The sequence below is a fragment of the Lethenteron reissneri genome, chromosome 13 (assembly GCF_015708825.2).
Source record: "Lethenteron reissneri isolate LAM-NWPU_2019-01 chromosome 13, ASM1570882v1, whole genome shotgun sequence".
Lineage (NCBI taxonomy): Eukaryota > Metazoa > Chordata > Hyperoartia > Petromyzontiformes > Petromyzontidae > Lethenteron > Lethenteron reissneri.
In genome coordinates this window covers 555,330-571,106 of record NC_083791.1, presented here as the reverse complement: position 1 = coordinate 571,106, position 15,777 = coordinate 555,330, and the positions used below count along the sequence as shown (strand labels likewise).

Below are 15,777 nucleotides of genomic sequence, written 5' to 3'. Positions count from 1 at the left end.
GCCAAACGCTCTCTCGGAGGCGTTTTTTACAGCTGTGCCGCTACGCGCTGTTCGGAACGATGTCCGACATTTCGCTTCGGGACACGGGGCGAAACGCCGGACATCGTGACTAACAACACGAGGTCAAAAATAAAATTCGAGGGCGACTTCCTGCTCAGCCGAGCGTTGAGGCGGTGCGCGTCTCCCGTCAAAAGCCCTTCGCCAGCTATGGAAATTCAACATTTCTATGACGGGGGAGAGTCTATCCATAGCACGACCGACCACCGTAGCCGATTTTATCGACCCCGGAGGAATTATTGGTTGTATCGACCACCAATCAGGGTTTGAGCTTGCGACAACCGCATTGTAACCGACGCAGCCTCGACCGCTACGGGCCGCCTCCATCGTCGGTATTGTGGTGAACACGTGGGACACGCGCACGCTGTGGCAGGGCGCCGCAGTGCACACGACGGTCACCGCCCCAAGACCACGGGTTACGACATCACAAGTTGCAACACCACGAGTCACAACACCACGGGTCACAACACCACGAATCACAACACCATGGGTCACACCACCACGGGTCACAACACCACGGGTCACAACACCACGAATCACAACACCATGGGTCACACCACCACGGGTCACAACACCACGGGTCACAACACCACGGGTCACAACACCATGGGTCACAACACCACGGGTCACAACACCACGAGTCACAACACCGTGGGTCACAACACCATGGGTCACAACACCACGAGTCACAACACCGTGGGTCACAACACCACGGGTCACAACACCACGAGTCACAACACCGTGGGTCACAACACCACGGGTCACGACACCATGGGTCACAACACCATGGGTCACAACACCACGAGTCACGACACCGTGGGTCACAACACCACGGGTCACAACACCACGAGTCACAACACCGTGGGTCACAACACCATGGGTCACAACACCACGAGTCACAACACCGTGGGTCACAACACCACGGGTCACAACACCACGAGTCACAACACCGTGGGTCACAACACCATGGGTCACAACACCACGAGTCACAACACCGTGGGTCACAACACCACGGGTCACAACACCACGAGTCACAACACCGTGGGTCACAACACCATGGGTCACAACACCACGAGTCACAACACCGTGGGTCACAACACCACGGGTCACGACACCACGAGTCACAACACCGTGGGTCACAACACCATGGGTCACAACACCACGAGTCACGACACCACGGGTCACGACACCATGGGTCACGACACCACGGGTCACAACACCACGAGTCACAACACCACGGGTCACAACACCACGGGTCACAACACCACGAGTCACAACACCACGGGTCACAACACCACGAGTCACAACACCACGAGTCACAACACCACGAGTCACAACACCATGGGTCACAACACCACGAGTCACAACACCACGGGTCACAACACCACGAGTCACAACACCATGGGTCACAACACCACGAGTCACAACACCACGAGTCACAACACCATGGGTCACAACACCACGAGTCACAACACCACGGGTCACAACACCACGGGTCACAACACCATGGGTCACAACACCACGAGTCACAACACTGCGCACCGTCGCCCGGAGCCACGCCCAGGCACTGCAGCAGTCACAAAGCCGGAGTCACTGAGCCATTCAAGGGGACAGGCGCAATCACACTTGCTGCGTCTGGGCACAGCTGCCGCAGGCATCTTGCATCTCGTCTCATCTCAAAGTTTCAATGCCCAGCTGGGCCCCCCCCCCCTCCCCGGTGGCAGCCCTCCCTTTGCAGCAAAAGCTGATGGCAGCACTGGCCTGCAATTGGGATATCTGCCGGTACGGTGGTAGATGTTGCTATTGCTCTGCTCGACCGAGCACAGTAATTTGCTCCGGTAATTTTTCCAAAGTTGCCAAAATCTGACCGTGCCGCACGTCGCACCGTGCCGCACGTCACACCGTGCCACGTGTCACACCGTGCTCTGCGTGTCACACCGTGCTCTGCGTGTCACACCGTGCCGCGTGTCACACCCTGCCGCCTGCCACACCGTGCCGCACGCCACAACGTGCCGCACGCCACACCGTGCCGCGTGTCACACCGTACCGCGTGTCACACCGTGCCGCACGTCACACCGTGCTACGCGTACGTCACACTGTGCCGCACATCACACCGTGCCGCACATCACACCGTGCTACACGTACGTCACACTGTGCCGTGTGTCACACCGTACCACCGCCCTCCGCACCGCGTATTTGCCGCGCAGCTCAGAAAGCGTGAAAGCGACACTGGTCAGAAAAACCTCCGTCTGTCAGATTACTTTTTTTCTACCAACGCCTACAAGGCATCTCTCGCTCGTGTTTCAAATCACTTGTGATTCCAGACAAATGCAATTTGTGCAAATCGTTGGGCAGCTGTTTGAAACCATTAGGATATTTTGATTAGAGTCCGGCTACCATTCGTCATCGGCTGTTTCAAACCATTAGGATGTTTGGACCGACAGCGCCCTCGCGCGATCCGTTCCCGGGACACGTTGCCGGTGCCACGCAAGCGCTCCGTCCGTCGCCTCGCTCCTTAGCTCCACATGTAGAAGTAGACTTTTTGCCAGGCTGGGAGGTATTCGATCAATGGTCCTGCAGATCGGACGGCACGGGCACAGGACAAACGCCACCGTAGAGGTATAACGCTCAATATCTACAATTGTCATCGCTGAGGAACGCCCGTCGTAGTGGTGCGCAACAGTGTGGCCGGCAACCACAAGCTTCAAATGAGACTCACTGCCGCGTGACAAGCGCAGACCCCACGGTGCTCGTGCACGTACGTGTGTACGTCGAGTGTATGTACGTGTGCACTCCACGAGGACCCACAATGCACTCCTTCAGGAAAAGCCGATGGTTTCTTGCTTTCGCACAAATGTTTATGTGCTCCTGACACGCGTCTAAGTCTGCGTCTCGTTTGCTTTTTGTATTTAGTTTGTCGTCCTTCCCACCCACCTCCGATTAGCGAGGTTGGCTACGTACGGTGTAAAAGAAGTTCAACATACATACAAAACAAAGACAATAATCCCCTGTACAGCCTTAACAGACTTTTGGGGCAAGTACTGTTAGCGAGCACCTATGAAGGCCGGGATGGCACACGAGGGGGTGGGTGGCGAGCACCACGCCTGGCCGCCTTTGTCTCCCTAGCGGCGATGCTTACACACCACACCAGGTACTCATTTGAGACTTAGTGGACCTAGGGGAGGCCCATGATCGGTTCAGATAATCGTCACTGGCGTTGGCCGTGAGCGGGAATCGAACCCGGGTCGCCAGGTTTGTAGCGCAGCGCGCTAACCACTACACTACCACTCCCCACTTACACACACATACACACACAAACATACATACACAAACATACACACACATACACACACATACGAAACAGAACAAGCTGCACACACGGTACTGGCAGAGGGAGCGGCGCGCACTTACGAGCGACCCAGCCAAAGCCCGGGATGTAATCGGCCAGGATCCTGAGCAGCAGCATGATCCTCGCCCTGGGGAGACAAAATACAGGTGGTGAAAACTCTCGGCGTGGACTAAGCTGAAACGGTGGCACATCGAACCGTTCCGATTTGTCATCTCCCCATAGCCAGGCATTGTGTTCCATCATACGGTGTCCTAGCCAGTCAAAGACTACCTGGGCCGGGGTGCTGTAACCTGGGATGCGAGCCCACGGCGGGCAGCGGGACAGCCGCTCCGCAGTAGCGGATCAAGCCGGAAGCGGCACGGTGCGGCAGCTGTGGGCTGCATCCGCAACACGAGGCAAACCTGCAGCCAGGGCTAATATCAGTGGTGAGTGATATCTGAACTTGTATTGGGTCCCCCTCCCCCCCGTCCCCCTCCCCCCCGTCCCCCCCCATCCCCGTCCCCGATCCCCCCGCCGCCATCCCCCCCCGTCCCCCTCGCCCTCCCCCCCGCCGCCCTCCCCCCCTCCCTCCCTACCCCTTCAGGACCGACACAGCATGTGGAGGCGGTCGCCCCCAAGCGGACCCTGGAAGGGCTGCGCGTTGGTCACGCCGTTGTGCGCGCGCCTTACTGCGAGTAGCGGTCGTAGAAGGGCGACCGCAGGAGGTAGTAGAGCAGCGCGAGGGTGCGACGTCGCAGCTCTCCGCGCTCACTCGTGTTCAACTCCTTGGGGTCGCCCATCAGGCTCAGGCTGTGGAGGAAGTGGAGGAGTAGGAAGGAGGCCACAGCGATTGTGAGTGGAGCTGGGATTATGTGATTCCTCGACCGAATGATTACTCTAACGATTATCGATTAGATTCCTTTCAGCCCGTGTGCGCGACACAGTGGCCCGCTTTGGCTGTGTACGCGACACAGCAGCCCGCTCCGCTCGCCAATCAATCTCACGACCGTCTCGACGGGAATTCGGCGCTCGGTCAGAGCTACGTTCGTCGTCGTCCTCAATCCGGTTCCGGCCGATGGCCTCGCCGAGCTTGCAGGCGCAGCCCTCGTCAAGGATGACAACGCCGAGGCTCAAAATCCTGTTGTCAAGAGGGGAAAGCGTTGGGATGCCTGGCCCACTTCCTTTTGTTTTCTCACGTGGGAGGAGAGTGAAGTACCGGGAGGGCCCCACACATGGGAAGAGACAGCGCCCCCCCCCCGCCCCCCACACAGCCCCATAGACCGGCCCTTGCGCTGCGCTGCCCTCTGGTGGCCTCTGCTGAATCTGCATGGGCTGAGGCTTCAGGCGCCAGCGACTAAACAGAGTTCTCAAGCGTAGCCAGTTGATGGTCTCAGCCCGGTCACCAATGACTGCACAGAAAACACATTAGATTTAGTTCCGCACTTAACCCGTCTCCCGTTCTGATCAATGTACGTGTGTACGTCATCGGAACCGGATGGAACCGGATGAAAAACTAAATAAAATAACTTTATCGGTACCGATGCTCCAACAAGACCATGCGGGAGGCGTGTGGTATAGTCTGGCGCCAGCTATCATAGAGTGCGGTCGTGTCGCCATGGTTCTCTGCGGTGAGTAACACTCGCCCGTTCCAAGATTCAGAAGCGAACGATACCCACCCTGGAACTTGCATACATCTCAGAATGGGAAAGGGTTAATTTTAGAATTAGATAATAGTCTATCACGTGACAAACCTCCCTCTCATATGTAGAGTGGGTGGGAAAGTGCTGCTCCCCACTGTATGTGGATCAGAGGCTGCTTGATGGGATCTCAGAGGTAGCTCTGTGATATCCGCTTCCACGGGCCGTTCTCTAACTCGTAGCGCCGCGCTGCTCTGCGCGAGATCCGCTTGGATTCTTCTTCTGGTGATGCCAATCGCGCAATCTGGATCGAAGTTTATGTTTTTTACACATCCCATCAGCCATGCGACCTTCTGGGAGTGCATCTCATCAGCAGCATTGGTTCAACACAAGCAGACGTTGTCGACATTCAACGTCTCATCGGCAGAGTTGCTGCCAACACAATCAAGATAAAACCTGGGGAAATTACACCATTATACGATTAACCTTTCCTGTTCCGAGATGTCTGTAGGTTGCAGGATGGGGCTGTTTTTAAAGATGTTGTACTCACCGCAGAGACCTGTAGCGACACCACTGCACACTCGATGACAGATGGCGGCAAACAGTGCCACACGCCCTCCCGCGTGGCCTTTTACTTTCGATTCCATTTGGAAATCAATTACTGATGACAAATGCATACGTACGTGTGCGTCATCGGAAACGAGAAAGGGTTAAAGAAACGAGTGAGCCCCTAACCCCGCGGCCAAAGCTCCACAGCGGAGCCGCGCCGTGAGCCCTACCTGGTGATGTCCATCGCGGCAGAGAGGAGCCACGGCTTCCACGACTTCTCTCCGCACGCCGCCAGGCTCGCCACTGCACCGGCGGTGCCACGGGAGTTAAGGAACCGACCACCGCTCCTGAAGCGCACTTTTTTTGGGTCGTGCCGCATGTCGTCTGGCACGACGTCCGACGTTTTGCTCCACGTGCAGCGAAAGGTCGGACATCGAGCCGAACGACACGCGGGTTCGACGCGAGAACTCAGCGGAGACAGCCACGGAAGATTTATATTTTACATAAGTCCCACATCAATGACAGGGAGAAGAAGGTAACGCCGTTGGTCGTTAAACCGACGGAAAGCAAATAGACAGAGACAAAGATCCCCCTCCCCTCCATGTAGCCTACAAGAGACACGTACAGACACACACAGAGACACGTACAGAGACACACAAAGACACAGAGACACACACACACACAGAGACACACACACACACAGAGACACACACACACACTGAGACACACACACACAGAGACACACACACACACAGACACACAAAGAGACAAAGATCACCCGTTTAGCTTTAACAGACTGTTGGGGCAGGTGCCGTTAGCGAGTGGCACCTATAAAGGCCGGAACGGCACACGAGGGGGTGGGTGGCCAGCACCACGCCTGGTCGCCTTTGTCTCCCCCATTGGCGATGTTTACACACCATACCAGGTACTTATTTGAGGCTGAGTCGACCTAGGGGAAGCCCAGGACCAGATCAGATAACAGGTCACCGGGTTCGTAGCCTAGCGCCACTAACCGATGTACCATCCCTCCGCACCCAAATATACAAATATGTGCGTTGAACTCCTTTCGCACCGCGCGTAGCCAATCATGTTCATCGGAGGTGCGGGGAAAGGACAACAAACTATGGGTCTCTGTGAATCTATGGGTCTCTGTGTGAGTCTATGGGTCTCTGTGAGTCTATGGGTCTCTGTGTGAGTCTATGGGTCTCTGTGAATCTATGGGTCTCTGTGTGAGTCTATGGGTCTCTGTGAGCCTATGGGTCTCTGTGTGAGTCTATGGGTCTCTGTGAGTCTATGGGTCTCTGTGTGAGTCTATGGGTCTCTGTGTGAGTCTATGGGTCTCTGTGTCAGTCTATGGGTCTCTGTGTGAGTCTATGGGTCCCCTGTGTGAGTATATGGGTCCCTGTGTGAGTCTATGGGTCTCTGTGTGAGTCTATGGGTCCCTGTGTGAGTCTATGGGTCTCTGTGTGAGTCTATGGGTCCCTGTGTGAGTCTATGGGTCTCTGTGTGAGTCTATGGGTCTCTCGTCCCTTTTTCGACCTGCAGCAGCCGGGGGTTGTGGGGGGGGCGGTGGATACGGTGCAGCAGGGGACGAGCCACGTGCAGAGCCTCGGCCGTGACACGCTGGCGCCCCAACACCGTCGGGGGCTGGTCGGCGGAACGGGCGCGGGAAGCGGAGCCCCCCGCCGCCTCGCGCTGGGGGGCGCCCCACTCACGCAGTGCCAGAGGGGGGGCTGGGGGGCCGCGGGGAGGGGGTATAATAAAGGGGGGGAGAGAGAGAAGCGAGCCGGGCTGAGGTGGTGCGGAGCGACGCGGCGCAGCCGTGCCGCAGCGTAAACGCGGCAGCGGTGAGGTGCTTCTCTGGTGGCCGCGTGGGACGCAGCGGTGGTGGCGGGGCCACGCCGCGTGTGGCTCTGCGAGGTGGTGGTGGTGGTGATGGCGACATGTGTTTGGTGCGTGATGGTGGTGTCGGTGGCGGTGGAGGTGACGCTGGTGACTGTGGTGGTGGTTTAGGTGGCGACGGTGGTTTAGGTGGCGACGGTGGTGGTGGACTCTCACTGTGGTGGAGCGAGCGGATGACGCGCTGAGATCTGCGGCCCTGAAAGGTGGAGGGGGCCGCGGGGAGAGACTCTGGCTCCAGGCTCCCGCCCTCTCCCTCCCTCCTCTCGCAGTCTGCGGGGTCACGAGGGGGATCACGAGGGGGGTCACGGGGGGGTGATGAGAGGTCACACGTGGGACACGCATGAACTCGTGCGGCACGCTGTCCAACGTTTTTCTACGTGCGCTGCACTGCCATCGTATGCCGGCAAACCAGGAGACGATGACCTTGCAGCCAGGGCAGGCGAGTGTCACGAATGTGTGATCCACCAACCCTGGCCCCCCACAGGGTGCCGGGTTACAGGCGCACGGCGCCACGGCGCTGCCGCTCCCCGTGCGCGAATGCACAATCGCCCACGCGGGTCTCAGGTTTATTCAATTTATCCTGGGTGAGAACTCGAGAGACCAGAATCATTCACTTGAGCGACCTGCGGCATTAGTCTGCTGCCAGTAGGTGGCGATGCTGGCTGCGAATGGTCCCGACCGTGCGACGGACCGTGCGACGGACCGTGCGACGGACCATGCGACGGACCGAGCGACGGACCGTGCGACGGACCGTGCGACGGACCGTGCGATGGACCGTGCGCGCATCTCCCACCTGCCCCGTGTGCCGGCGGGGAGGGCTGCGCATCTCTGTCGAGTGGGACGATGGGAGGGGACGGCTGGATCCCGGCCTTGTGCCAGAAGAGCAGCAGGGCGCGCAGCACCGCCCTGCGCACCACGAGCCAATGCCATCAGCATCATCGGTCGTCATCGTCGTCATTGTCATCATCGTCGTCGTCATCATCGTCGTCGTCATCATCGTCGTCGTCATCGTCGTCGTCATCGTCGCCGTCTTTCATCATCGTCGTCGTCATCATCGTCGTCGTCATCATCGTCATCATCGTTATCATCATTGCGGTCACGTGGTCGCACTCACTTGGCGAGCTGCACCAGCACGATGATGAGCCAACGTCCGGCCGGGCCCCAGAGGCGCGCGGCGCCCATCTCCGAGAACACCTCCACGTACTCCAGCACCGTGAGCCAAGTGATCAGGCGCCCGTGGGACAGCGACTGTGCGTGGCACACGTGGAGCACAAAGACAAAGATCCCCCCCTCCCCGTGTAGCCTTGAACGAACCGTTGGGGCAAGTGACGTTAGCGAGCAGCACCTATGAAGGCCGCCACGACACACGAGGGGGTGGGTGGCAAGCACCATGCCCGACCACCTTTGTCTCCCCAGTGTTGATGTTTACACACTGCACCAGGTACTCATTAAGGCTGAGTCGACCTAGGGGAGGCCCAAGACCAGTATCGATAATCACACTGGTGTTGGCCATGAGCGGGAATCAACTCGTACGTGTATGTACGTGTGTATGTACGTGTGTATGTATGTATGTACACACACACACACGCACGTTCTCGACCAATTTTCATCAGCTCTCTCTACATCGATAACCAGGAGCGTGTAGTGTGCAGCAACGCAATTGGCGTGAAAACGGTGGCTAGCGAGCACGCATGGCGCCCTCTGGCGGTGGGAGCGACCCTGCCGGGTGAGGAGGAGGGCGGCGGCAGGGGAGAGGCGCCAGCCAGGGGGACTGGCTCAGGCGCTTGAGAGGTGGTGGGCGGTTCACGTGCAAGGTTGTTGTGGCTGCATTATCCACACGAGTGGCGTGTGGGTCAAGGTGAATGACGGCGTGGTGGTTTGACCCGCAGGAGGCGTCACGACACTCGGGGCGATGGTCCACACCCCCAGACTGCAGCGCTCCTCTAACTTAGGCAGGGGGGCAGCAGTTGATGGTGCAGGAGTTGATGGTGCAGGCGCAGGCCTGCAGGCGCCTGCTCGCACCACCACTCGTGGAAGGACCTCCGCTACACGGGGTATTCGTGGCCTAACTCTTCTACTGTGGCCAGACGTTTCGGTGAACGATGGGATTTACCCACACTTTACTCCACCACAATCAACCTGCCAATCGACAAACCGCGGTGGGATCTGGTAGATACTCCACCTGTCAGCAGCGACGGTTAACCCATCTTTGAGTGTGGCACAGTGGTTAGCGCAACGCACTACCAATCCGGCACCCCGAGTTCGATTCCCGCTGTCGACCGACATCACTGATGAATATCTGAATCGGTAAGGAGACTCATTTAGGTCAACTTAGCCTTGAGCGAGTAGCTGAGTGTGGTGTGTGAACACCAGCACTGGGGAGCCGAAGGTGGCCGGGTGTGGTGCTGGCCACATTGCTCCCGCTCGTGTGTTGCGACAGCTTCAATCGCGTCTCACAGACAGCACTTTGCTCCGACAGCCTGTTCAAGGCTACACGGGAGATTGTGTGCTAACGCTATCGGTGTGTGTGATAACCATGTTGTGTGTGTGTGGTAACCATGTTATGCCTTTGTGTAGTAACCCTATCTGGTGTATGTTAACCCTATTGTGTGTGATAACCCTATTGTGGGTGTAAACCCTATCACTGTGTGTGCGTATAATCCTATTGTGTGTGTGTGTACTGAACTATCATTTGTGGCCAGATCGCTTCCTGCTCCTCAATCACCCTATAGAGCTTAGTGGGCCTTACCTGGTAATATAAAAAGTTTAGTTAGTTAGTTGACCCTATTGGTGTGTGTTAACCCTATTGTGTATACCCTATTGTGTGGGTGTGTGTGTTAACCCTATTGTGTATTACGCCTATTGTATGTATGTTAACCCTATAGTGTGTGGGTGTGTTTTATCTCTAGTGTATTACGTCTATTTTGTGTTAACCCTATTGAGTGTGTTAACACTATAGTGTGTGTGGGTGTTAACCCTATTGTGTGTGCACAAGTTGTGTGCTTACCAGAGGTAGTGGCCGTCTGATGGCTTTGCGCAAGATGCTGTCGTTGACAAGGATGAGGAGGTTTGCCGTCGAGTAAACTGCAGGCGTCGCGCGTCACATCACCCAAACGTCACCACGAAGCGTCGCAAACTACAACTACACCATGTTCTATTTCCCCAGGTAAGGCCCACTGAGATGTGTAGCTCTTTTTAAGAAGCAACCTGGCCACAAATGATAACTCGTCGAAGTGGCTTATCATCACGTGGATGCTGATTGCAAATGAGGGGAAAAACCGGATGTGGCGAAAAATCCACATGATCACGAGGAGAAAATGCAAACTCCATTAACAATGCAGGCGCCAGGATCGGTATCGAACCCATGACATCCTGTATACCAGGTGAGGTCGTTACCATCTCGCCACCACAAAGGTGATGCCGCAGTACTGCAACTCCAGCGGCTCATGCCACCGCTGGCTGGGACGTGAGACTTGGGTCACGTCAGCGAGTTGTGCATATTGTGCGGCGAGTAGTGATCCGCATACACACTCTGGCCGCCCCACCCGACCGCGCACGGTGCGGCGATTGGGCCCAACCCGCTGAGGCCACGCAGCTATTAGGGCCTCCTCGGTGTTCTATCGCCCGAGGTGGAGGGAACTGCCCGGGCCGTCGTCCACGCTTCGAGAGGATCAATCCACTCGCCAGCAGCGCCATTCCCGTATGCCTGCATGTTTGTTGAACTTCTTTCGCACCGTACGTAGCCAACCGTGCTAATCGGAGGTGGCAGGGGGAAGGACAAACTAAACACAAAAATAAGTTCTCAAGAAATTAGTTTTCAATCTAGATGATGATTTAAAAGTACACAGCTCCGGTGGATTCCTGATATTGGACGGAAGTACGTTCCAGACGGCCGCAGAAGCGCAACTGAAAGCGCAGCGCGATGCTTTCACTACCAGACATCTGTAGCTCATCGGATTCCTCCAGTCAAGTGGTGATTCTTGATTCATAGCGCACGGCAGCTCTCACCCACGAGGCTGCTACGTGCCACTGCCACAGTTGGCAGTCATTCATTGGCAGTACGCGGGCGGGGGAGGGAGAGGATGATCAGAATGATCTTTATTTATCCTGGAGGTTTCCGATGAGGACGAAGAACGTTACAACAACAAACAATGCAAAAATACGATAGGAAAGAAAAGTATAGGAAAGGTAAATGAATGACGCGAAAAAATACAAATAAAACTAACTTATTTTACCAGGTAAGGCCCACTGAGCTATATACAGTAGTGACTTGGCTATGAACGATAGCTCAACGAAGCGGCTTATGGCATCGACATTCATAGCAGCCAAATAATCTATAAAATAACGATGTAAATGATTGCCAATTTATCGCAACATCTGAAGAGTTGTGACGCCGCCACCGCTGCCACGCGTGGGGATCCCTGGCATTGGGAACGACTCCAATGCCAGAATGGAAGTGAACCCCTCGCCCGGCTACTTCTCTCTGAGGGTCACACACGGGGGGGGGGAGGGGGGGTTGGCAAACTCGCAATCTTGATTTAGACTGGAGGAGGAATCCGATGAGCTATGAAGCTCTCGTTCACACACGTGTCCGGCAACGGGCACGGGGTTGGCTCGTCGTCTTTGCCACGCCACCCGCAGGGCAGCGGAGAAACGGGCCCGCATGAGTCAACTTCCTCATTCGGGATTCAGTTTGACGCGAGTCATCTCGTCGCGGAACGGATGAACTCGCGCGCTCAATCCGAGAGGTGACCATCCTCTTCAGCCAGTGTGACCAATGGGGGCGGCTGTGATGATTATTTAGAGTATTTGGCTGCTGTAAATTTCCACACAATAAGCCACGTCGTTGAGCTGTCATTTGTGGCCCAGGTCGCTTCTGAAGCTAACGGCTCTCTGCGCCTTACCTGGTAAAAGAAAAAGTTTAGTTTCATTTTTTCCGTGATTTGTTTATCTTTCCTATACTTTTCAGTCCTATCGTGTTTTGTGTTGTTTCTTGTTGTAGCGTTCTGACCCTGTGCCCCTACTGGACATCTGTGAAAAAGAGCTTTAGAGCTCATCGGATTCCTCCTCCAGGATAAATACAGATTCTGATTGTGACTCTGTAGCGTGGCGACGCTCACCCAGCTCGGAGAGCTCCGCCGAGTCCGGGAAGCGACCTGCAACACAGAGCAACGCCATCATCACGCTCACCACCACAGCCTCGCTCCTCACTCACCCTCACCACCACAGCCTCGCTCCTCACTCACCCCAACCTCACCTTCACCACCACAGCCCCGCCCCTCACTCACCTCACCCTCACCACCACAGCCTCGCTCCTCACTCACCTCACCACCACAGCCTCGCCCCTCACTCACCCCAACCTCACTCTCACCACCACAGCCTCGCTCCTCACTCACCCCAACCTCACCCTCACCACCACAGCCCCGCCCCTCACTCACCCCAACCTCACCCTCACCACCACAGCCCCGCCCCTCACCCCAACCTCACCACCACAGCCTCGCTCCTCACTCACCCCAACCTCACCCTCACCACCACAGCCCCGCCCCTCACCCCAACCTCACCACCACAGCCTCGCCCCTCACTCACCCCAACCTCACTCTCACCACCACAGCCTCGCTCCTCACTCACCTCACCCTCACCACCACAGCCCCGCCCCTCACCCCAACCTCACCACCACAGCCTCGCTCCTCACTCACCCAACCTCACCACCACAGCCTCACTCACCACCACAGCCCCGCCCCTCACCCCAACCTCACCACCACAGCCTCGCTCCTCACTCACCCCAACCTCACCCTCACCACCACAGCCCCGCCCCTCACCCCAACCTCACCACCACAGCCTCGCCCCTCACTCACCCCAACCTCACTCTCACCACCACAGCCTCGCTCCTCACTCACCTCACCCTCACCACCACAGCCCCGCCCCTCACCCCAACCTCACCACCACAGCCTCGCTCCTCACTCACCCAACCTCACCACCACAGCCTCACTCACCACCACAGCCCCGCCCCTCACCCCCTCACTGTCTCATCTAAAATCTCTCACCCAGTCACCTCTGGCCCCATGACTGGACGTCTGTGAAAAAGAGCTTCATAGCTCATCGGATTGCTCCAGTCTGAAAACAGATTCTGATTCACCCATTCATCCATCTTCCAATCGTCTCACGCCTGACCTCGTCTGCTCACCTCAACCACAGCCACCATCATCATCAAACCAAACCTAATCTCCTGCACCTCCTCTCCCATGACCCCCGGCGACTCATCCACGATTCCCAACTCTTTACCTCTCACCAGACCACCTCGTCCCAGCCCAGTGCCGGACTAAGCTAGTGCGGGGCCTGTCGCATATGTTATAAAGGGGCCCTAAATGATATAATAAACACATAAATATTAAAACACAAAATTTTCACTTGCATAGTAAAGTAATTTGTCATTTGCTATAAGCCAGATAATACGAGAAATCGCTAACCTTAAACACTCAGTCGTTCATAAAAGTTGAAGACAGTATAGTACTATAGTAATAGAGCATTTAGCGCGGGGCCCTTTAAAGTGCGATGGGCCCGTAGCTACTACACATGTAGCTACTACTACATATGTAGTAGCTACCTACTACATATAACCTGTGTGTGTGTGTGTGTACACACACACAGGTTAAACATGCGAAGTGGCACAAGTGGGGAAATTACGGCGGGTGCCTCTGCCAGGCATCTCAGCGGTCAACCCGTGGCACCTGGTCTGTCGAGTGACCTCATCCTGTCAGCAGCGAGCATTCGGCACTTTCACGTGGCCTCAAAGTGCACCTAGCCTGGCACAAGAGCCTTGGTGATGTCATTGCCACTTGGTGGCGAAGGGCGGCCGTCTCTGCGTTGTCTCTGTGTGTCTCTGTCGGTGTGCAGGTCTCTGTCTCTGTGTGTTTCTGTGTGTCTCTGTGTGTCTCTGTCTCTGTGTATCTCTGTCTCTGTGTGTCTGTCTCTGTGTGTCTCCGTCTCTGTGTGTCTCCGTCTCTGTGTGTCTCCGTCTCTGTGTGTCTCCGTCTCTGTGTGTCTCTGTCTCTGTGTGTCTCTGTCTCTGTGTGTCTCTGTCTCTGTGTATCTCTGTCTCTGTGTGTCTGTCTCTGTGTGTCTCTGTCTCTGTGTGTCTCTGTCTCTGTGTATCTCTGTGTGTCTGTCTCTGTGTGTCTCTGTCTCTGTGTGTCTATGTCTCTGTGTGTCTCTGTCTCTATGTGTCTCTCTGTCTGTCTGTCTCTGTCTGTCTCTGTCTCTGTCTGTCTCTGTGTGTCTCTGTCTCTGTGTGTCTCTGTCTCTGTGTGTCTCTGTCTCTGTGTGTCTCTCTGTCTGTCTCTGTCTGTCTCTGTGTGTCTCTGTCTCTGTGTGTCTCTGTCTCTGTGTGTCTCTGTCTCTGTGTGTCTCTGTCTCTGTGTGTCTCTGTCTCTGTGTGTCTCTGTCTCTGTGTGTCTCTATCTCTGTGTGTCTCTGTCTCCGTGTGCGTCTCTCTGTCTGTCTCTGTGTGTCTCTGTCTCTGTGTGTCTCTGTCTGTCTCTTGTCTCTGTGTGTCTCTGTCGGTGTGCATGTCTCTGTGTGTCTCTGTCGGTGTGCATGTTTATGTGTGTCTGTGTGTGTGTGTCTGTACGTCTGTGTGTGTCTGTACGTCTGTGTGTGTGTCTGTGTGTGTCTGTGTGTATCTGTCTGTGTGTGTGTCTGTGTCGCTCCCGCCGCCCCCCACCCTTGCACCACGCACCCGCCATCACGTACGACAGGCTGCGGAAGCCGCTCTCCAGCTGCGCCGTGAGCTCCGGGTGGCGGCTCACGCACTGCGCGTAGCGGGCGCACGCGCGCCGCGCCACGGCCGACATCGCCGCAGCCACGGCGGGTGCCAGGGCCGCGGAAGGGGACGCACAAGTGCAGTACAACACCGGCGCTCGCTCCACCACCACCACGGCCACACGCGGTCACAGGCTGACTGAGGGTCCGCGGTAATTTGACAAAAAAAATTACGACTTCACAGGCACAGACAGGGGTCCGCGGTAATTTGACAAATCATTTACGACTTCAAAGACACAACAAGGGTCCGCGGTTATTTGACAAAACATTCACGGCTCAAAGGATACAGACAGGGGTCCGCGATTATTTGACAAGATTTACGACTGGTACAGCACCGTATTCCTCCAAGTATAAAATAAATATTTAGATTCGGATAATCCCAGCAAGCGCGACGCACAAATCGCGCAAGGGTCCGCGGCAATTTGGCGATTCTACGACAACATCTGCAGCTCCTGGCGATGCAGTGTGCGCTCGTGACCACACGGG

General features: G+C 56.2%; 1 protein-coding gene across 1 annotated transcript; it reads right to left on the bottom strand.

Annotated features, from left to right (window-relative positions):
- Window positions 1–1,374: 1,374 nt before the first annotated feature.
- LOC133341981 (peroxisomal membrane protein PEX16-like) lies at window positions 1,375–15,458 on the bottom strand. The gene is made up of 11 exons (XM_061550822.1): window positions 15,209–15,458; window positions 12,594–12,629; window positions 10,481–10,557; window positions 8,588–8,721; window positions 8,267–8,379; window positions 7,630–7,743; window positions 7,149–7,304; window positions 5,802–5,874; window positions 4,076–4,195; window positions 3,469–3,533; window positions 1,375–2,631 (listed from the first exon to the last, which is right to left on the bottom strand). The coding sequence occupies exons 1-11, from the start codon at window positions 15,321–15,323 to the stop codon at window positions 2,573–2,575; spliced, it is 1,062 nt and encodes a 353-aa protein (XP_061406806.1). The 5' UTR covers window positions 15,324–15,458; the 3' UTR covers window positions 1,375–2,572.
- Between the last annotated feature and the right edge of the window lie 319 nt (window positions 15,459–15,777).

Excerpts from the sequence above, each read along its gene's own strand:
- LOC133341981 (XM_061550822.1), bottom strand. The coding sequence starts at position 15,323 with ATGTCGGCCGTGGCGCGGCGCGCGTGCGCCCGCTACGCGCAGTGCGTG. Across the intron at positions 8,722-10,480 it reads TCAGACGGCCACTACCTCTG|TCGCTGTCCCACGGGCGCCT; the intron begins GTAAGCACACAA and ends TGCCACGCACAG. Across the intron at positions 3,534-4,075 it reads TTCTACGACCGCTACTCGCA|GGCGAGGATCATGCTGCTGC; the intron begins GTAAGGCGCGCG and ends TTGTCTCCCCAG.